At 40.1% G+C, this 23,823-nt stretch overlaps 1 protein-coding gene across 1 annotated transcript in view; it reads left to right on the top strand.

The window, feature by feature from the left end:
• Nucleotides 1-17,936, top strand: part of RGS12 (regulator of G protein signaling 12) — an 86,268-nt gene extending 68,332 nt beyond the window's left edge. Inside the window, exons 17-18 of the mRNA XM_042871263.1 lie at nt 1,070-1,681; nt 11,758-17,936. Of these exons, the coding sequence (XP_042727197.1) occupies nt 1,070-1,681; nt 11,758-12,122 (977 nt within the window). The 3' untranslated portion in view covers nt 12,123-17,936. The remainder of the gene's footprint in view (nt 1-1,069; nt 1,682-11,757) is intronic.
• The last annotated feature ends 5,887 nt before the right edge of the window (nt 17,937-23,823 follow it).

The raw sequence follows: 23,823 nt of genomic DNA, 5'->3' as shown, positions 1-23,823 counted from the left end.
AGTGTTTCTGTTGATTTTAATTCATCTGTTGGAGATGGCATTTCTAAGTATCTTTAATATTCTGTATCTCAGTGCTTTTTTCTTGAAAAAAAAAAAAAAATAGGATATGCAGAGACCCTATATATTAAGAGTTACATATTTTTATATAATTAGTACCAAAGAGTTTGTCTATTGTTGCAATGCTTCTTTTTTGAGGAGTGTTATGATTCTCAGCTTATGACATATAAGTTTCTTGTTGCCAAGTTTTGAGGCTTTCTAGAACAATGATGTTTTACTATGGATGTTATTTATATATAGAAACATTAAAGCGTTGGGCATCAGTAAAGACATGATCAGTAAATCACTTGTAATTGTGTTAAAAACTCTATAAAAATCCTTGCCCCATCATTCTTATTAATAGCTCTTTTCATGGTTATTGACTACCTATATGCTACCAATTCACTGCACTGCAGAGTAAAATGGGATTAATTAAATCATCATCTGATCATGCTCTGTGATGATAACATCCTGGATTAAAACTACACCATGAACTGAATTTGAACTGTGATAAAATATTATTAAACTGAGAAAAAACTCAATATAACAAAGAAGTTTACAACATTCTGAATCTGAGCTTTCAAATGGCATGACTATTTTTGAGTTAAGATGGGTAAAGTACCATCCAGAACATAAAACATGAACCCATTGTTAGTAAGAACAGAGCCTTGTTTTGTATAAAGAATTAGAAAGAAAAAGAAAAAACAAAACAACAAAAAAACCTGTATGTGTACAGATTTATTAAACATGTAAAATAGGAAATAAAAATAGAAGATGTGTTCAAGGCTCAGTGAATTGCAGCTGTTACAAACTGCGAAACTCTTACAATAGCAATCCTGATGGTCTTAATTATAGAGATGCTAGTGAACATTGCTGCAATTGAAAAAGTTCCTAATTAACACGGGATCTTATTTCAAGGCAGCATTGAAAGAATTGAAGATCTTCATGGAAAATAAATGTTCTGAAAATTTACGTTTTAATGGCATTGCACTTTCTGACAAAAACTTGTCAATTTTGGGTTTTTCCCCAATAGAATTTTTTGAACTCATATCCAAAGCTCAAAGTAACAGAGCAGATGACCAACGTGGACTGCTAAGGAAAGAAGACCTTATTCTTCCTGACTTTCTTCGTTTACCACCCACTGGACCAGAACCATCCTCATCTACTCCAATAGGCCCTAAAGGCCTCAGCAGGCAAGTTTCAAAAAATGATGAAAAGGATGGATGTACATCACCAAGTGGAAAACAGGAGCCCATACAAAGCTACAGTGAAAATTCAGTTAAGAAAATGGCTTATTCAGAAAATAAACATAAAGCTGCTTTGACAGCACTCCACAGTCAGAAGAGTTTCAGTGTTCCTTTTAATACTGCATTGTCTCCGATTCCACATGCACATGAGAACAGTGCAACAATATGGAAAAGGCAGTCAAGAGAATTACAAGCTGAAGGCATACAGATGATAGACGATGAGAATGTGGCAGACTTGACTCTTGTTGCTGAAGGAGATATTAGTAGCCCTAACAGCACTTTGCTACCACCGCCACCAGAGCCGTCAGACATCAGTAAACCCACGGAAGCCAACTATCCACCCCCAACTCCTTCTGCAGGTAATCAGGAAAAATCTGGATTTCAAAGATCCAATTCAGGTATTTCTAGATTTTAATAGTTTTTCGTTTTATGTAAAACTACTTTTCCTTGGTACTGCTGATCAGTATTTGAACCTATTAAAACAAGAAAGAAAATCTCTCTGCACCTTAATTTTGGTAATTAATATTTTTTTTTTCCAAAAAAGATTTTCTTTGCCTTAGTCTGTCTTAACTGTAGTATTTCCTGTTGCCTTTAAAAATGTGCATTTGTTTGGAATTGGCATGTGGCCACAAATTGACACGTGCAGACAAACCTTTAAAGTACCTCCATCTGCTATATTTATGTTGTTCTTTACCCAAGGGATGCAGAACAGATTATCAGCATTTTGAGCTGCGTAACACTGTTACACTATTGCATTCCAGGTTTTCTGATCCATTTGTCATTATGAGATGCACAATTATGGTTTGGAATTTTATGTGCTTTAGAAGGATCCCTGGTTACGTTTTGGAAATTGCAGGATTGTATATCATTAAAATCTGAAATAGATAAATCTTAAATGGTAAATCAACTCTAACAGAATTAGATATTTTTAGTCAGAAATAAAACTTTCTCTTTTTTTTTTTAAACTCGTATTTTGCTACCCAGGGAAGTAGGTTATGTCTATCACACTTTCCCCAGAACAGTCATAACAAAATAGCTCTTTCTATTAGATTATTTTAAAGAAATTATGTAACTTTTTTTAGGATGCAAGTTTCGTGGTCTAGCAATATCACAGAGCAATATTAGCCCAAGGCTGAAATACAAAATTTCTTTATAAACTTGGACTCCAGTTATATCTGCTATTACCAGAAACAAGAGTTTGAAGACTGTGGGTGTTTTGCCATTGACATTTTACAGTCATTGTACTGTACATTTTGATGTAAAATATAAGAAGAGATATCTGTGCTACATTTATTTTTGATGTTTCACAAACATATGGTGCCATAATTTGTATGATCACATTTCTTTGTGATGTGGGAATATACATTTTAATTATTTATCTTTTTACACAGAGTATTTGATACTGTTCTTTATCTGTACGGTTGCTGATTTGTAAATACTTCTTTGATTGTTGGATGCTTATAAATGGCAATGCAAATTATTTCATCCTCTTGATATTTGAAACAACAAATTCCTTTGTTAGTATTTGAGAAATGTTCTATCAGCGCTACCAATTAATTTCTGAAACTGAGTATTGAACAGACTTGTAAACAGTGCCTACAAACACAAAACCAGAAAATGTACTTCAGACATATTGATGTGTATATGCATAGATTTGTGTTGGTGTCTTTGTGGTAATGTGATGAGTGTACAACATAGGTACCAATTTGCATTATTTTTCAGTGAGAACTGTGTAAAACAAACCCCATTTGCACTTAAAAAAAACTTCATGAATTTACAGTATTTTAATGCATGCCATACATTTCCGTGTAACCACTGAACTGTAGCCTTCTCTTTTCCCACTTTCTACTTTTTACTTTGTAGAAATCTTTGTGTAGCTTTCACATGTATTTTGTATCTTTGTTCTCTCAGGAGTAATAAATTATAGACCTAGTTATGCAAACTGGTTTTAAGCTTTGATTTTCTTCATTATTTAAAAATGGTTCTCTTAGTTCTGGATTAAGAATCATGATTGAAATTGTCTTCAAATAAAAAAAAAAAAACAACAACAAAAACCTGATTAATTTATATGAACTAGCAATTGCCATGAGACAAAGAAGACAAACATGGTATTTGTTAATAATTTAAATATCTAAGGCAAGTACTGCCTTGAGGTGCTGATAGAGGTCACATATTAAATCCTGAGCATTTACACTGGCATCGCAAGGCAGCTAAGAGAGAAGATTTCTTTTAAATGAGTCTTGAAAGAACTCCTGAAAGGAGAGTCTCTTCTGTCTTTGGGTTCCTGGGCTAAACTTTATATTCATTACTTTTCTTATTTTAAACTCAAGCATTTCTTCCCTTGTCCTTAAGAAATGAACTGGTGATTTCAGTTCATTTGTTGTGGAGCGACCAATATAGCAACCTCTTTATTTGGTAATCGTGGGTGAAAAATGAAGGGTTGAATGGGTACTGGAGATTTAATGGTTCTCATTCTCAGAGGTGAGTCCTGCATAACAGTACTGTGAAGCCTAATTTAAATAAATAAATAAATAAATAAATAAGTACTGCTGAGAAGCTTGTGGTGCTGTTACCTAGGCCTCCTTGTGTTCTGGGCACAGAATGACCTATTCCTAAAAGTCACTGTGTTCCCACATAGCTGTGGGCCTCTGTCAAATATAATGGAGTAGTTCATGTCCTGTTGCATTTTCCCTCATGCAGGCTTTTCCACAGTAAATTACAAATATCCTATGTATTGAATTATTTTAGGATTTCCTTTACAGATTTGAATTTTCACGTGTTCCACCCAATATACTCTACTTTCTCTGGTGATTGTGTTTTATTTTTTCTGTCATAGTCACCTGAGACCTTTAAGTAATCAAATGAAGTTTTGCAAAATTAAAATCTCAGTTTCTGTGTATTGTGACAAACTTTTTTTTTTTTTTTTTTTTTGAGGAATAAGAAAAACTAGATTATGGAAAACACCTTTCTTCTCTCTTACAATCTTGGTGCACACACTAACTCTATTTTACACTATTCTCACTGTTTTACAGGAACTGTAATCTACAAAAAAAACCCTGAATTTATGAAAAAGTTTTCTATTTTTGTGATTTCATGGAGTTTGCATGGAAAGACTATTAAATGATGTATAGCAATCACAATAAAGAATGCTGGAAGCTATCTCCAGTCAATAATCAATTTCTAAAAGGACAAAAATCTTTAATAATGGGTGCTTTTTAAAGTGCCTTAATGGTTATCCATTCATAATCTCCTCTCAATGGAAAATGTGTTTTTGATTGGTTTGTTACATTAAAATGGTAGGAGGAAATGAAAAACGGTGACCATGTAATTTGAAGTGGCTTCATTTCAAATTGATACGGCGTGCATGCTTGCACTGAAAGTGTGCATGTCAGGTTTATATCTGCAGGGAAGGGGCCGGGGTGTGCAAAGCAGCCCCTTGTGCACAAGTGTTGGGTTGGGGACAACTGTCTGACCCCACAGGGGTGGTGCAAAGCCAGGCCCGTTGCGGTGAATGTTTCCCTGTAAGGAGGAACTCTTGAGTAGTCTTCATTTGAAGATCGAGAAGGCTAAGTCAATGACAGAAAACAGACAACTTAGGGCTGCAGCTCAGAGCTTTTGAGAATAATTTTTCAAACACATCTTAATGCTAAATAAGTAGAGCAAGTATTACTGTAGTATTATTTAGCTATGAAGTACGTATTATCAGATCAGCACAAGAATTGTCCTAACTCTAGTTGTGTTACTCAGCAAGAGAAGTATTCTTTACTTTTGAATGAGCCTAGTAGTTCTGGAAAATATCCCACATCAAAAAGTGGGGCTTTCTGGATAGGAAGATTACTTCTGAAATACACTTAATGCTTCTACATATAATGTTGCTGATATCTAGCTGCAGAAGAAATAATTACTGTTGGGTGTAATTGGCTTGGAGTAATGCATTTGTTTCCAAAAGTGTTAAACTACTGATTTAATCTCTCTGGGTTTAATTTTTTTAAATTGCATAGTGTAGTACAGGTACTTTAAATGTTGTCCTCCATATCCATCAGTTTTTCCCCGATGGTTAAGCACGTTCCCTATCCAGGTGAGAAAAATGCTTGAGATGAAGTTACAGTTAGAATTGCCTTCCGAGTAGGAAGGTATTTATTTGAGTGGGTTTGAATTGGTGGAGCAATTCAAGCGAATAAAAATGTATTTTAAAATCTCTGTATAGATACAAAATGGGTTGTTGGGTATCATCATTGGGTAATGTCATTGAGAAGCATCTGGACAACGCTCTCAGACATAGTCAGGTTTTTGGGTAGTAGTCCCATGTGGAGCCAGAAGTTGGACTGTGTGATCCTAATGGGTCTCTTCCAACTCAGGGTGTTCTATGACTATGTGAAGATAAAGAGCCAGCCAGGAGGAGCGAAAACAGGGTGAGCTTTCTGCAGTAATACTTAAATAGCACGGATCTGTAAGATAAGGGATGAATTTAGGCCATATACTTGTATGTATAAAACAGGTATTTAATTTATTCTGAAGAATCTCCTTGTTTCTGAAATAGATGAGCAGTATCATCTTCAAAATTAACTCACTTCCTTTCTTATTGGAAAGAGCTCTGGGAAGCAGGGTGGTTATTACCAGCGCGAGGATTTTTCTCCTTGAAAGTGGATGCAGAAATAGAATGCTTGGTGGACTCAGCCTGGGGCTGGCTATTGTTCCCAGTGTCAAAAAAAATCCCCACTGCTCTTCTTCATTATTCACAGAAAGGATGCAGGACATTGTAATGAAGGAATCGGATAATAGAAGCTGGATTTCTGGGACTTTTTTTGTCTGCTAAACTTTTCGGCTTTAAGGGTAATAAATCCTAAGTGCAATCAGCTTGGTGATAGTTAAGGAGATTAAAAACTCACACATATGTTTTCCAGAAGAATGCAAAGTAAGCTTATTTTTGTAATAAATTCTGTAATAGTGTATGTAACTGATATTTTACATAACTCCTTAATTCATGTGGCATATTTTAGAGAAAATCCAGCAATGTTTCCCCTGCAAATCAAGATAAGCACAGAAGTGAAAACATACAAGGAAAAATAAGAAGAAAAGAAAGGGATTATAATGAAAAAAACGTACAATTATTGTAACTAATAATTTCTAACAAAGGTTCTTGTCCAGCAGTTAGTTACATCCTTACGGCTATATGTAATTTTATAGAAGGTAATTGGATTTTTGGATCAATATAAAGAAGTATTCGAAGGGATCCAGCAATGCTAAGGGCAGAATCTGTTAATCTCCTTTTAATCAGAGCATGATTAAATGGGAGAATTACATGTAGTACATGACAGAGATCAATAATAAGCAGAGGAGAAGGAGAATTATGCTAGGAGTAGACGACTGGGAAGTGAGGAAGGCCTTGAGGGATAATTATTTGAAATGCAAGCTGATTTCAGCCAAGCAGCACAATACACATTGTAGAAGGAATTAGCAAATTATCTTGCTGATTGGATAAAAAATTGCAACCTCTCTTTGAACCAAAGGCACACAGGCTAAAACCGGTTCTATTCAAAAGCATGACTTACATTTGGACAGTGCAATGAACTTAGTTATTGCTTGAAGTTAAACTAGTAGCCCTGCTGAACCACATCTTAGAATCTCTTAATAGAAAAATAACATAGCAAATGGCAGATTAAATGGACTGATTCATGTTATTCAGTCCACTATTTCCCAATATATTACTCTCAGCAGTCAATTAAACTGACTTGTAAAAAGAACTGATGGAAAAGCAAAATACTGGAAGATCTCAAAGAGGGATGAATATTGGTAGACTGCTGCAGAGATGTTTTGTCATGTCACGCTTGGAAAACAGGAATTTCAAATTGCCCAGAGTTACTTAGGGCTTGTAAGGCAGTCTGGCTCAGAATTCAGAGCTTTTCAATTTATTTCACCTCAGACTGCCCCTGGCCTTGGAGTGATGTGTGGAGGTGCCTACCATTGCTGTTGTGAGATCAGCGAACACCGTGTGCCTGCCTTGTTTGTTCTCTTCATTACATGCATCGCTCTGCGTGGTGGCATTCTCACCAGCTCCTTTTTCTGTGTTGTGTTCAGTTTTTTCTTTCCAAATAATGCCCTCTGCTTTGGTCTCCCGAATTCTTTTGAGATGAGAGCAGTGAAAGAATTTTTGTCCAACCTGTGATTCTAGGCTTAATGCTGCAAATGTATTCCAGAACTTTCCAGTGCACAAGCAAATGGAAGACTAATATGCAGAATGCAGTTACCTTGTAGGATAATCAATTTTCTTAGCTTGATGCCATCATGGTTTGAGAGTCAGATTTCAAGGCACCAACCATATGATGCAGTTGTTTTATCATGAAATACAGCTTATTAAGTCAAATTTCCTTAGGAAACATTAAGCAAAAGCTGTAGTTAGGAACATTTATATTAGATCCTGTTTTCCTCAGGGATATGGCAGTTAAGAGATGAAAGGAAGGAAATTTTTGAAGGGGAATTTAATCTACGGAACTCTGAATGTAAAGTATTCTCTTCCCCTCAGAATCACAAATCACTTGACAAACTTTGAAAGAAACATGCTTACGGTGATAACAGTGCATCAACCAGTGTGGAAATCATTTTTCCACCACTTAAAAGAATCCATAGAATCACAAGGTTGGAAAGGACCTACAAGATCGTCTAGTCCAACCGTCCTCCCATTACCACTGTTATCACAAGCCACTAAACCGTATCTCATAGCTCCTCATCCAGACACAGCTGGGAAGCCTAGCATTTTGAAGTTCCATTTCACAGCAGTTCAGAAGAAGAAGAGAGAGTGCCATTTCCCAGAGCAAAACTGCCCGAGTGCACGTAGCTTAAGGAAAAGGGATGCTCATACTGAAATATTTCATCCAGGGGAACACCTGCTGAAATGAGCACCACAAAGCTCTTTATTGAGTCTTATGGAAAAAAATAATCTCTCTGAGCTAGCACGTGATGGCCTTGGGACAATTGTACTGGATGAGTGATGAGAGCAGTATCTGCACAGACTCCCAAATTACAGAACACACCAGTCTATGAATTTGGATCTGTCATTTGAAAATGACTAATAGCATTTGTTGATGGTATGCTTGTTGGTATGCTTTCAATAGTAGCTCCTGAATACACTGGTGATTTCTCTTCACAAGAGCTATATGTGTTATGGAATACTTCAAGCAGATTCTTATCTGTTCTAAGTCACTGCAGAATCATTAAATGAGCTCATTATATTTAGTTGAAAATCCAATCCTCTCTGTTAGAAGTTGAATGCCTGGGAATATTAATGAGCAGAATATCCTTTTTATCTTACAGTAAAACCAAGAGCCATCTACACAGTAAAAGGTTTTGACAAGAAAAATAGTATTTTAGCAAAGCCAGAATTTGAAGTGAAATGATGCAGCTAGATGGAATAGGTGTCTGTATAGAAATGGGATTGGAACAGTACTTAACATTCCATCATATAAGAAATTCACTAAGTATGGACTGAAATATGAAGTACACAGAACTCACGTGAAACAACTGCTTATATTTATTTAAAAAATGATGTGAGTGGAACTGGTTCTAATATTGATCACCGAGACATGCTGAATTTCAGATCTGATCTAAATTGTCCTATAAGAAGTCAATCATAATGGCACCTTGAATATAAATGGACCTAATAACTGCAGCACAGAAATATTATCAGCATTTGCATCACATCCATTGGAAGATGTGGATGAATCAAATCCTAACATCTCCATTGGAGTTATGGTTATTTTATCCTATTATCGACATCTGATGGTCAGTGTTGCTGAAATACCCAGTTTTCTTGTGATCTCATCTTTGCCTGGAACTTGGCCAGATGCTCCACTGGTGTTAAACTACTTGGAAGGCAATGTCTTCCAGTATCTTGTGTAGATTTTACTTAGATCATGAGGATTATTTTATGCAGAAGAACAAAAACTCCCTTTGTCTACATCCGTAGAGGCAGAGGCGGGTTTTCCATAACCTTAATGTTAAAATAGCTTTAAATTAAATGTCAGGAAAGGAGAAATATTGGTAATGGAGATTGGGAGATCAGCCAAGATGCTGCCTGATCATTTACCTTTTGAAAAATGCAGGCCTGTGTGCAGGTCTCCACTTTAGCAGCTTTAAACCAGGTGGAACATATTACCAGGCTCAAATGCACAAGTACTTAGCAGTGGAGACAAAGATTACCGACTGATGGGATTTTGCTGTTGCAGTCATAATGGAAATTGGTCTGCGCAACTAAAGCTGTAAGAGCTGGGTTCTGTCTGTTCTGGATTTAGGTGAAGTGTCTGACGAATCATATTCAGGAAGATGCCATGCAAATCCTGACGAGCTTTTATGACTTGTGCTAAGTGGCCTCGCTTCCTTTGTAAATGTTTTGTTTTGAAAAATTGGGGAAAAAAGCAAGGTAGTACTTTTCCAGTGTAGCACTACTCCTGAAATCACCTTCCTCCTTGGCATGGATGAGCCAAGGTCTTTTCTACCCTGCAAGGAAAAGAGAAATCAGCTTCACAATATTATCCCTCAGAAGTTCTGCATTCTTCTGAACCAGTATTTCAGATAAGGCTCTCTGTGTTTCCCTCCCATGTCTGGTAGTGATTTATTAGATTCTTCAAAAGGATTACTCCTAATAAAGCCATTGGTAGAAAAAGCTGCTCCTAATACAAGCTTATTCCTCATCAGATGAGCTTATGCCTTGTGAAACCCGAGAGCTAACAGTGGCCTCATTTTTGCTTTGTTCCCAATAGGCAACTTGAAAGCCCGATTGCTCCATTGGCACTGCAGTTCTAAGCCTTCTGTTGGCGTTCCTTATCTGCAGATGTAGAAAGGCCTATCAGCCAAAGAAACACAGTAACACACCTTCTGTAGTGTTCCTCAGCACGAGTTTCCAGAGATGTTTGCTGAGCCCTGTGAATGCCAACAGGCCTTTGCAGAAACCTTCAGTTTGGTACTGAACTTGAGGTTCTACAGAGCTTTGGTACCTTACCACACCATCACTGTTCTTGCTCTGCGCTGCATTTGGTAGGATGTGTTCTTAATAATAAGGTTGAGATGACTTATGCTCTCTCAGTGGAAACTGTTTGTTGTGATTCATCATTAGTACAGCTTTTTAGAAATGAATATCCCTTCTTAAACAACATGAAAGGAGAGTCAGAGACTTCCTCAAAGGGCACGGAGCAGTCGATTAAAAAGATCCAAATCCCCATTCATTACAGCTCTGTAAGACAAACATTCAAGAGTACAAGAATAGCATTTTACACCACAGCCGTGCAAACAGCATTTAGAGTTAACCTGATGTTCAATTTGCTGCATGGAGAAGTAAACATGAAATGTTAATACAGTCCCATTACAGTTTAGCTGTAATTGCTGGGCTAACAGGTCTGAGAAAGCTTTTTGCCTTCTCTCTGCTGATTTGTTTCTTGGCTGATTTGTTTGGAATTTGATATAATTCCTCTAGATGTGGAAAAAAAACAAGCATTACTGATGTGGAACATATGAATTATTGGTGGAAGGGGCTGCACTAGCTAAAGCACTATCATAATATCGTATTACTTAAAATTTTAACTTATTTTCATTACATAAAAAGTTTTAATCCTTGAAAAGGCCCTGCAGTGATTTGATTAAATGATATGAAATTGCTTTTTTGTCCTTTTCATCTTCCTCTTTCTCCACATCAAAAAGTCCTCAATAAAGATGATTATATTCATAATTATTAGTTAATTATTTTTCTAACAAAAACAGCATACAGATCAAGCAGAGAAGATTTTAAAGCCAGCTTTGTCGTTTTGCCTCCTGGTTGATACTCTGCGTTTCAGCACAGCAAACTGAAACCTCAAATCATCCTAAATGTCTTAGGGAAAGATTAGCGTCTAGCCAAATAAAATGGTATCTCAGCAGGAATCTGGTGTTAGAGGTCAATTCAAACAAGGAGCATTTCCCTTTCTGCCCCACTGGAATTTGTATCCTCGTCCTTCACGTTTGGTTTTGCTTGTGTGAGAGTTTTGTTCTAGGTGCGTACAAATTTACACCAAGTAGTTATTTTTTAAACGGAGTTGTGCTAAATAATGCTAAATTAAGTCAGATCTATATTGGCATTACATATGCCTTTGAGATCTGTTCAGTTTCTTGCTTGATACTTCGGGAGGTCTCCATGTTCATAGACAGAATTACAGAATGGCTTGTGTTGGAAAGGACCTCAGAGATGATCCTGTTCCAACCTCCCGGCCATGGACAAAGTTGACAACCTCTGGGTCAGGCACTGGATCAGTTTGACCAGGGCCTCACCCAACCTGGCCTTGACACCTCTAGGGATGGGCGCCCACAACTTGTGATGGGCAGAGGAGCATCTCAGCTGCTGATCTACCTTTAGGACCACAGAGCAGGTTGCGGTGTGGAAATTGTTCGAACCTGGAAGATACGTAACTCTTCTGTTTTGTGGTTTTTTTGTTTCTAATTCTTCTATCAGGTGCAAACCACAAAAAGAGAAAAGATTCACAGGGGACTTCAGGGAACCCTGGCGAGCAGATGTCTCTCAAAGCAAAGGCCAGCAGAAGCATTAATCCTGCAGGTGTGAAGGAGAGCCTCGGTAAAGAACTGCCTGTGAACAGGATTATTGATGTGGACGGGGTCAAACTGGAAGACACCGGAACACGCTCCTGCGATGACTCTGAAGGGAACCTCAGCTTGGAAGGTTACATCTCTGAACTGAGATCCTGCCAAGGGAGGATGAGGACTGGAGTTTATAGGACATCAGACCTTCCATCTCTGATTGCTGTCAAGAGTGAGAAGAATAAGGGCACTGAGAATCAGTATAAAGCTACTTTTGTTTAAAATGTCTGCTTTTAATTATGAGCTCTGGTATTTTTGCCTGGCACCAGCAGCACTGGGGATATGCCTTAGGGACATGTTTCTGCAAGTTTTAAGCCTTTTTCAGTACCCGTTGCCTTCAACGAGCCTACCAGACAGTCTGTTTTGATATGAGTTAGAACCTGTAGAATGAGAAAAAGGTATTTAAATGAAAGTATTGAACGATCTGTTTTTGTGCTCATACTGTTTATGTATCATTTTCCCTGCGATGATTCTGTTGCACAGCACAATTAAAATAATGATTTCCTGCCCCTACTCTTCTTGTCTTTAGTAAGGACAAACTCACTATAAATTCCCCTACCCAAACTTTTTATTTAAGATGATTTCACTTTAATGTTCTAATGTTCTCCTGGTCTACAGGATTCCCTGTGCTCAGAGACTTTTGAAGTAGAAGTAAAATCAACTAATGGTGTAAAGAGACTATGATTTTGTCTGGTGGATTATCTGACTGGATCTGGCTGTAAGACATCTGTTACACAAGAAAGAAAAAAGAGGCCTGAATTTCCTGTGCTGGGAATAAATAACATGTGCTCCTGTAGCCAACACTGGTGGTGTTCCCATGGCAGGGAACATGTACTGAATGCATGCACTGATCACACAGTGGTGAGAGGGCCATCCAGGTCCCTACTGAGCAGTGCTCTTGGTGACTTGGCTTTGGGAGAAGGTGGATTCTCTTCTGCTCTTTCAGTAGGCAATTAATTGCCACTCCTTCTTCTTGTCTGTAATACTTTCAGTTCATCTTCTAGCCTCAGGCAGTTCTGAGAAAGGAAAGATGTTACTGAGCTTGTTGCTTTCCCACATTCTTCTTTTCCTCTTTTCCTCTTTCTTGAGAAGAGGTTATGAGTCTGGACAAGCAAGAGGGTACATGGAAAGTGCTGGATCTTTGTTCATCTCTGATAGAATATTGAGTGTATATACTGAGATCTTCTGGTGGTTCACTGCTTTGAAATTATTTTGGGACTCAGAAAGTCATATTCCATAGCTCCTGGGCTGCAGAGCCACACAAGGAAGCATTACCGTGACAATTAATTAAATTATTTTTCTTTGTCCCTTCTTGCTAAGATCTACCAAGGATTGTGAAGTTTCTGAATAGCAGAGAATACTGGAGACTGTTACTCAGATCCTTAAACTCAAATCTGTTTGTAATATAAGAAAGAGCTACATAGAATTTTACAGCAGTAAATATGATTCTTAAAGCTTAAAGCTTTAAATAAACTAAACACTCCAGTGATATAAATGGACATAGCACCCATTAACTTTCAAACCTCAATTCTTTTTTCCCCAAAAAGCGATTTTGTGCTTATTGTTGAGGGAAACCCTTGTTAACGTTAGGCTCAATGCAGTGTGTGGTTGGCTGAAGGATGATGTGAGCTGTGAGAATAGCTGCTATTTTAAAAACTTGCAAGATTAAAACCAGCTTGAGAGCATGGTAAAATCGTGGTGGTGTAACAATGTTGGATACTTGGGGAATTCGCAATAGCATTGTGAGGCTGTCAGTGCTCGATGGTATCTGAATGTTCTTTCTCATGGCAGTGAACGAAACGAGCTGGTTACCCGAGCGCAGCTCCCAGTGCGGCCAGGTATCCGTGCCAGGGAAACACAGCTGGCAGCAACCAAAGTTGGAGTGGGAGTGGGTGAACAGGCTTGGGAGCTGATGCAACCATCCCATGGTGTGATGGGCTGAGCTGCCAGCAGAGCCACAGTGCAGAGAGTGCAGGTTGGCTTTGTGAGACCTGAGGATAAAAGGGTAAAGGGGAAATGCTGCTCTACTGTACTGATTGCTCCTTTTGGTCGGTACGGGAGGTTGCATCCTACTGTACTGTTTATCATCCTTACAGGACACACTGTAATACAGCAGTGGTAGCATGGTGACTATGAGAAAATGCTTAAAATAACGATGCATTTTTAAAATGTTTTTCCCATGTTTGTTTCCTCTTATTGTTTTAGTAGTGTGTTGCTAATAATTGCTTGAGATATAGGCCACTTGTTTGCACAGACAGGTATCTTCCAGCAAATCAGCAGCTTTGCTCTAATCAAGACCAACGTGAAACCAGTGAAAGCCAAGAGAGGGCTTGGTGACACGTGACACATTTTGCACTTTTTGTGTCTTTTGGAAAATCGAATCCTGATCTCATACAGATAAAAACTTGAAACTCAGACACACTAATTAATCTCTTTTAATTCAACACTTCATTAATCTCCAATCAGTATTTTAGACGAAACGAACTGTGCACCTACTTCAGTGACAGTTGGTGATCAATACTGAATTCAGCTGTAAAAACAGACGGCTGAGGGGTGATCTAAGGGAATCGCAGAACACTCGAGTGCCGTGAGGAGGGTGAACAGGGACAGGCTGTTCACTTTCTTCTAAGACAAGAGATAGAGGCCTTCTGCTGGTAGAAACCAGGTTCAGCTCCAAGAGGTGCTTCTTCACCCCTGAATCTGACACTGGTAAAACACCTTGCCAAGGTGCATTGAGGAAGTAGGAATTTTACAAGGGCAAGTAGTTGAAAGAGATCTACTGGGGTTACCAAATAGGCAAAGCATGTGGGATCCAAGAGACCTCTTGAGCTTGAAACCCTTCTGCTTGAGGTGGGCAGCTGCATACACAGAGCTCAAGTGGGCACAGCTCAAGGGCACTTGGTTATCCAGCCTTTGAGCAGACTTAACCGCTAGAACTAGTTGGTTAAGTTGAGATAAAGGCACAAAATTACAGCATGGAGACAGTGTATGTTTGCCCATAGAAATGCATACATTTATTTCACATGTTTCACAACCTTTTGAGGGCAGATCTTTAAAATTGGTCACTATTTTCTTTCTGAAAGCTGCTGAGCTGAGGAAAAAGGAAAACAAAAAGGCGTTTTTACATTGAGTGCAGCAAACAGTCTGACTGTATTGAGGATTCAAAGGGAATTTGACAGCAAGGAATAGTAATGCTGCTTGAAGAAAAGTGAAGGATGTGGAAGAATGGAGTTTTCTTTAACATACGGAAAAATATTGGCACAATGTCTGGAAATCCTATAAACGAGGGAACATGGGAAAAACCTTCATCCCTGCACTGCACTGCTATGCCAGCTGTTGACCTATTATTTAAAACAATGACTTCTCAGCTAGGTCATGGAGATTCACTGCTTGGACTTATTAGCTCTCCTTTTCAATATCTGTCAGAAAAGCAAAACTGAGCCTGCAGTAATCAGCTGCTTCAGGTTGTGGAGATAACAAGAATGGATGTACGTGGCCTGTCTCTGGCTAGTGTCCTTGATTTTGCTAAGGATGTTGGCCAGGATTAATTACTACATGACCTAAATCTAATAATTTTATATTGCCTCGTTATCCTGTGATTTCCACTACTAATGACATCTACTTGCAATCAGAAAAGTAGGCCAATTGAAGCTCTCCTAGATAGTGTAATCTGTTCTCTTGCCAGTTATTTCCTAAAGATAATCAACTTTTATGAGGCTTTATTTCCCCCTTTTTTTTTCTCCCAGTTTTTCCTGTTGAAACACACTTGAGAAGAGTTACTCTTAAGCCCACGTACATGAAAAATCTGATGTTCCCATTCTTTCATGTGGATGTGGGAGATCCACTGACCTATATCAGTTCTTGAACTGCAAAGTGTAAAAAAGGCCAACTCCAGCAATATCAAAATACACTTAGAAAATCCTGCAGCATTCTAACTTTTATTGGGTATCCCAGTTCTCTTATATTTCACTTGTTGTCATGGCATCTGGGCTTCAGATTGAAGTTGTTTCAGCCTCACAGGCTCCACAACAGCGACAGTCGTCTTGTTTATTGTTTTAAAGGCTTTGTGAAGAATAGAAAATATACATATAGGCAAACTCGAAAAGGGACTTCCACCTCAGGATTACTATAGTACAATAGCAGTGCTCCTTGACAGGAGATCTGTGATATAACAGACATGCAAACTAAACCTCTGTGCAATTTCTCTCTTGGGGACTGCGTGACAAATAACTGCTGTTTTATGAAGGCACATAAACAGGCTTTGCAAAGGGACTTTGCATAAGATTTACTGCTCCATGGGAAGGAGCCAGTACCTGACTGCACTCTGCACTTTCTCATGGCCCTGAAAGTCTACTGGGGGCTATTTCACATCCTTCAGGGATGCCAGGTTCTTCTTGTACTACTTCTCTGCCTGAAAGATTTGGTCTCGTTTCTTGCATTTGCTACCATGTGCATTGTTTTATTCCTCCTCTTCTTATGCCAGAATTTACTTTCTTAGCAGAAAACAGCCAAAAGGAGTGGCTCAGCCAGTAGCTTCCTTGTCTCTTTGGCACAGACATATTTGTGAACCTATTAATCACCGGTAGACAGTGACAGAACAAGGAGGAATGGTTTTAAGTTAAAAGAGGGGAGATTTACATTAGATGTTGGGGGAAGGTTTTTGCTGTGAGGGTGGTGAGGTACTGGCACAGGCTGCCCAGAGAAATTATGTTTGCCACAGCCCTAAATGTGTTCAAGGCCAGGTTGGATAGGGCCCTGGGCAGCCTCATTGCATGTGTGATTCAGTGGTTGGCAACCCTGCCCTTGGCCAAGGGATCTGGAACTACACGACCTTTGAGACCCCTTCCAACCCAAACCATTCTATGATTCTATGATTTTATTTTTTAGAAGTAGTTTGATTTTCACCACAAAACTGAAATCATTGCTGTAGTTGTTTCTCAGCTGTGGTGCTACTGCTTATATCAACTCCAACACAGCATTGGTAGTGAATATTGCCTTTTGAAATCATCTCTCCTGAGGTACTCTGTGACTGAGAGCCCAGATGCGTGTGTGGTAGTGTGCTGCAGCATCTAGAGTGCAAACACCCAGAGTTCTCAGAGATTTTGGAAGGTTTCCAAAGGCTCAGCTTGAGAAAGCCCCAGCCCAACGGCAGGTCCATTTCAATAGGTGCAAGAAGCCAAAACCGTTGCAAGCCCAAGCCACTCCTCAATCCCCACTGCAGCTCATTGTGCTGGGTTTAGAAATCGCTCTATTTTCTGCATCACCGGGCAGATTTCCAAGCTCTGTGGGAATGTAGAAAGCCCATGTGACAACAGGGCTGCTCTGTGGATGGTGTGGGTGTTTGCCCTGCAGCAAAAACGAGTGTTACATCCAAATACTTCTGTCATTGTTGGAGCAGCATCCCAAGATTAGCAGTGTGGCATCAGGGTACTGAACAACCAATGGGTTTGTGAGCCCTGCGTCAATGCCAATTAAAACACAGGAAAAACTTTCATCAGTCTTACTAAAATACTTCCTTTCTGTAGACTCACCATTATTTTTAGCCAGGTTCCTCTGGACTTTTTTCAGAAGACCATTATCTGTGGCACTGAGGGGCATGTGTTAGTGGGCTGGTGGGATGGGCTGATGGTTGGACTAGATGACCTTAGTGGTCTTTTCCAACTTAATGATTCTGTGGTTCTATAACCTGCTGGGAAGTACTGGATGACTTTGTGTAAGCAGATCTTGCCTGTTTACATTACTCAAAATATTAACAAATCCAATGTGTTACATGTGAACTAACATGCTTTCTAAGTTTCTTGTATGGAAGATAAGAAAATTGTTCGTATTTTCTCATCTTAAGTGATGATTCTGTTGTACAGACTAAAAATGATCTTGTACAGAATTTGATTTGTATTCTTGTTTTATTTGTGTTTGTGGCTTTAAACTTCTATATAATGACTTTCTAATATGAAAATGCACATTGGACTAATTTCTCATGTGTTGTATTTCCAAAGTATTGAGGAATCCTGACTGCACAATGATGTTTGTAGAGTCTTAAGTGTGTCAAACTCATTTAAAATGTTTACTATGTATTAGTAAATAAATAATTTATACTCTGAACCTGACAGTGCTTTGTTGACTTCTAATTTCAATGTGAAGGTGAAAAATGAGATTTTTTTCCCCAGTTGCTCACAGGGAAAAGTATCTACATTATAACCATTTCTATATATATAAACTTACGCTGATGCATTTTAGAGTAGTTGCATTTTGTCCCCATCCACCCCTTGGTGGAGTATGGCTGGACCAGGTAGTGGCACAGAGGATAAAAGGCCGTAGAGCAAGCCCTTGTCCTCTGGGCTCAGCTGCTGGGACCTCCTGACATTTGGACCTAGCAGTTACTTATATCAGAGCTTTAATGAAAATATGAGAGAGCCTGAAAGCAGCCTGCATCTTATTAGAGTTTGCAAAGAATTCTACTTAAACCTGGCTTACATAAAAGAATTTCTTTAAAAAGAATTGTTAAGAATTTCTGCCAAATATTTATGTACCTTAAAAATAGCTCATCTTCAGGAATTTAATAATAGTGGGTTAGATTTTTAGCCTTTAATTAATTCCTTTTGCTCTATTCTAGCAACATGAAGGGATTGCAATCCTGAGGCAAAGGAGCAGCTGTATGTTTTCCACATACAGACTAGTCCCCCTCTGGCTGCCCTTTTGCAAGAACCAGGGCTGCCCAGAACTGTCAGTGTCAGTGCACACTAACTTGAATCAGTGATCTAATGATTCTTAAGTGGTTCCCATCTCATTTGTCACCCTTGTCATTTGAGCTTTGAACACTGCCAGAGCAAGGGGCGGCACAGGAATGTGGGTACCAGCAGTAGAAAATAATGACTGATGGGGATGAAACATAATTCTTCCAAGTCTGTGCCAACACTGCATTATCCCCATGACGATCTTGTACCAGTTTTCAGTGATGAAGATAAATTCTACCCCTGTGCATACACAGAGTTGAAACAAGAGCATCTTAAGTGCCTATAGTTCACATCAGGTATTCTTAAGTACTTGGTGTCTGCTTTTCCAGGACACACTAACCTGGATTTTATTTGATTTCCCTCCTCTCTACTCATGATTTCAAAACAGTATATGGCTTAGTTATTATACAACTTCAAGCCTCAAATCTCGAGTAGGTTGAAAAGCATTGAAAGGCCAGCTATGAATTCATCTAATTTAAGATAATGCCTTGGAGTGGAGTAATCTTAAATCGGGGCACAGAAATGAAGCTAATGTCTATCCCCATTCCTGTGAGAGAGAACCAGGGTATCTCTTAATGATATAAGCATTTTCTGGAAAGATGAAAATACTTTATAAGAGGAAACTACCCTTTAATTACTATTCTCCTCTATTCATAGACTTGCACAAGCACATCTTTCAGTAGCTATACTATTCTATGAACGACATGAACTCAAATGTCCATAGTATCCACATAACTTCCATCTCTTCCACAACTTTAGAATTTCCAGAGCCAGTCCTACGACTATGATGAAGCAATTCCTGGCTGAGATCAGCCCTCTGTATGCAAAGCAGTTAGCTGAAATTTATTTGCAGCTAGGAGAATTGATGACAGTGGGCACATATCTTTGATCTTGACCTTGCTAATTTGAGCGCTGAGTAAAATCTGTGCGTTTATTAGAAAACCCAGCACAACACATGGCACTGCTGAACTCTCTTGGGGAGGAGGCGAAGGCATAGGCATGCTTATGACAATCTTCCCTTTGGAAAGTGCTCAATGGCCAAAATGGCTACCACAAAACTGACACCATGGCAGCCTCCTGCAGAATGCTGATTCTTCCACTGCACTTTGTCTGTTTATTTTCCTGTTGCAAAGACACAGATAGAAAAATATGAAGTTTTGCAGCCATTTTCTACACAGACACGTAGCTAACATCTGCCATAGCCTGTAGAGTCTGAGCTGGAAGAAACCCACAAGAACCATCCACTGAGTCCAGCTCCTGGCTCCACGCAGCATCACCTAAACGCAAACTCTGTGTCTGAGAGCAGTGTCCAAACACTCCTTGAACTCCAGCAGCTCAGGGCTGTGCCCACTGCTCTGGGCAGCCCATTCCATGCCCACCGCCCTCAGTGCAGACCCTTTCCCTCACCCCCATCTGCCCTTCCCTGACACAGCTCCATGCCGTTCCCTCAGGCCCTGTTGCTGTCACACAGAGCAGAGCTCAGCGCTGTGTTCCCACTCCCTGTGAGGAGCTGCAGATGCCATGAGGCCTCCCCTCCCACTTTGGACCTGAAAAACTGTGGGCCCTCAGCCACTCCACATACACCTTGCCCTCCAGACCCTTGTTCATCTTTGTAGACCTCCTTTGGATGCTCTCAAATAGTTTTATGTCCACTTTATATTGTGGTGCTCAAAACTCTGCAGTGCTTCAGGTCTCTTGTTGCCATAAGACATGATGCTCCTCACTGGTACCTGCGTGACTAACAGCACTGGGCAAAGTGTGAACAAAAGTCCAGTTAAATTCAAAGTAATCCTAACAGAGATGATCTGATAGAGCTCAGGTCCCTGGACATAAAAAATTATTTGTTTTACCCTAGAGTTAATGCATACATTTGGCTCAGTGGCTTGTACCTTAAATTTCATTCTTCTGCATTTTCTAGATCTCCACTGCTTGTAATGGGATCCTCAGTGCCTGCCTCAGATGTAGATACATATGCAGCATGTCTCTGATGGTGGGGTGAGTATGATCTGCCAGTTTCTCCTGATGTGTGAACAATGTAAGTCAATGACAGCTCAGATTGTTTCTGCAGAAATTACACAGAGCAGCAATTACACTTCTGCAGCAATTACAAGGAGTGGCACAGAGTTTCAGGGAAATGAAGGGAAAAAAGAGGAAACACAGCAGGGACATTAACCACATTGTACAATCCCTAGCCCAGACCTATTCTTGGGGCTAGCAGTGAGCAGTATACACATTTTTTCTGAAGTTCGGATTTGTGTAGTGCAGAAAGGGCTGCTTGCTGGCAGTGACCCCAGTTTTGTCATTTCATACATCTCCCTGCTTTATGTTTGGGCTGGTTAGGCTTTGTCAGGAACAGAATCTCTATTGCAAGAGATGCTGAGGGTAGAAATATGAAAACGCAGAAAGTTACTGTACCCTCAGTACATGTTTTCTCTACCATAAAGCCCAGGGGCATCTTCTGCCTCTGCTGACCTTCTGCCTCTCCTGATGGAACTCAGCTGGGTTTTCTACCACCAAAGCAAGTTGGGTTCGAGCATTTTTGGCCTTCACCACTCTCTCTGACAATGAGTAACTGCAGCAGTGTGTGAAAGGATGAAGCTGTGGACAGGTGGTGGCAGAGGAAGGTCTTACAGCAGAAGAGAAGTTTGTGAGTAGTGGGGCTTTTGTATGTAGCAAGAGCCCTTGCTGAAGGGCATCTGTGTACCACCCCACCTTTGGTGCATTATGGCACAGACTCTCCCAAATGCACCCTGAGGCATGGTGCTGAGAGCCAAGGCTTGTGTTTCCATGTAGGAAGAAAAGCTCAGCTGAGGGATATAGTGGGAGAGAGAGGAAGTGGGAGGAAGAAGGAAAAAAAGGGATTTCGTGTCAGATGGGGAAGAAATGGCAACTTTTTGCTGTCCTAAGCAGCTGACTGCTTGACTGAAACAACACCTACCCACATCATTATTAGAAATACCTTCTGGGAAAGCCCCTTAGAGGTTTGCTGCAGGGTTTGTGATATAAAAACCCCAGGGAAAGCCTAGGCAAACACTGTGCTCAATTAACATGTTGAAAATACAGGTTGATAAATCCAGAGTGAGCATGCTTATGGTGACACCACAACATCTGAGTTGCCCTGCTGACCCTGGGCAGCTGTGGCAGTGAGTGACAGCCATACTCCCTGAGCAGAAGTGCAGGTTTAGTAGAAGACACCTCTATCGTGTGGCTCTGCCTTGTCACCATACACAAAAGGCACAGACAGGTGATTCTTGGCATGTGAGCTACCTGCAAAGCACCAAGTGAGCATAGAACAAGAAAGACATCTTGTTGCCATAGATATGTATACATGGAAAAAATATGGAAAATACATGCGTATGTGTATATATATATATATATATATATATATATAGGCTTCCATACAGCCTATTATTAGGGCTGCAATTAGAATGAGTAGAGCACTCTGGGTAGCCTCTGCTCTCCATCCAACCATAGGCAATAACCCCTAAGTCAAGGCAGGTTGTGGGGCTGGTATCTTCCCATGGGGCTGTCCCTTACCCCTTAGTGTCACCCCTGCTGTGAAAGGGAGAAATTCAGCTGCCTTCAGCTGCTGGAGTGGAGCCACCTCCCCTCACACATGCCTGACTTACAGACCATTTAAAAGAACGCCATGGGGGCGTCTAATATGCTAATGAAGAAAGTGGGTGGAAGAGCAGGAATTTGAGCACAGCTAAAAATGTACATGCCTAACAATTGCAAATCAGCCTCTGCTGAAGTTACCTAAATGGGCTGGCATCAGTGGAAAGTGGGTGCCTCTACACCTCTTCTTGTCAGTTTTCTGTGAGTACACGGCTAAAAAAAAATCATACGCCTCGCTGTATGGACCTGCTGTTTCAGCCAGGGTTATCAGTAAAGGTTTATATCAAAAAGTCCCTGAAAAATAGGTACCTACTTTCCGCTCTTATTCATGCAGTAGGAGGAACAGTGTCTTCATGTAAACACATCCTAGACTGGTTGCAGGCAGAGTATTTTAGATATGCCACAACATCTGGGAGCATGAATAGAACTATTGAAAGTGTCTCTTCTAAAATCTTGGTTAGTTTTTGCAACTGGATCCATATGTTATCTGTGTAAATGAGGATTCTGCATATTGTGGCTTGTAGCACAGCCTTAAATCACTCACAGATTTGTGTGCTTAGCAGTATGAAATCACTGCCTGGTTTCCTTTTTGCAGCTCAAATTTAGCTACTTTATATGATTTCATTTTTTCAGATCAGAACTAATATTTTCTGGATGCATGAAAGAAACTTTGCTAAATACAGCTGCAAATAAAGGCAGGGATCTTTTAGCATATAGATGCAACAGCAGTGGCTGAAATGTGATTTTACTGAGCTTGAGGCGTTACAAAATCAGAACACACACAAAACAGTCAGTTGAAAAGAGAAAGATTGCAGGTAGGATATCGTCTGATGCCACAGCCTGCCAACGCAAGTCTAGGTGTGCCAATAGGAAAAAGTGAAACAGAAGGTTGTGCTCTCAGAGTTGCATTGACATGCTGCTTAGTGGCACGTTGGGGTGCTTGCTGCTGCTAGGAAAGCTATCTGCTGCATTCTGTGTGAGGGTCTTTTGCCTCCTCCTGTTGAGAGCAGGCGACGTGGAAAGACTGTGAAGCACTGGGCTGGGGAAAGGAGACCAACACAGGAAACTTTGGCAAAGGACTGCACTGCTGGAGCACACCAAGAGTAAGAGGTGACCTCCAAGAGGCAGCAATGATAAAGGGGTGGAAGCACTGGATAAGCAGCAAGATGTGAGGATTTAGCGACATTTAATGAAACCAAACCAAGGAGAGTGAGATGGTGGGCAGAAAAGCCACAGGGAGGCTACCCCAGAATCCAGAGGCAGATATGTCTATGTATTGTGATGGCAACATGAAGGTCTGCAGAGACCCAAAAGAGAGACCCAACCGCTGCAGAAGACAAGGTGTGAGGAATACCAGCCAACATGTTTAAAGATGTTTGTGGTAGGGGATTAGGGCAGATAGGCATTGAAACTAAAAATGCATATTCAGAGAATAGATTCCATCAGACGAGAGGAGAGGAGAGGAGAGGAGAGGAGAGGAGAGGAGAGGAGAGGAGAGGAGAGGAGAGGAGAGGAGAGGAGAGGAGAGGAGAGGAGAGGAGAGGAGAGGAGAGGAGAGGAGAGGAGAGGAG

This window comes from Lagopus leucura, unplaced genomic scaffold (assembly GCF_019238085.1).
Source record: "Lagopus leucura isolate 7727_CA_CO unplaced genomic scaffold, USGS_WTPT01 Super-Scaffold_100004, whole genome shotgun sequence".
In the NCBI taxonomy this organism is placed as follows: Eukaryota; Metazoa; Chordata; class Aves; order Galliformes; family Phasianidae; genus Lagopus; species Lagopus leucura.
The sequence above is the reverse complement of the archived record's forward strand: the minus strand, read 5'-3'. Positions and strand labels throughout refer to the sequence as shown.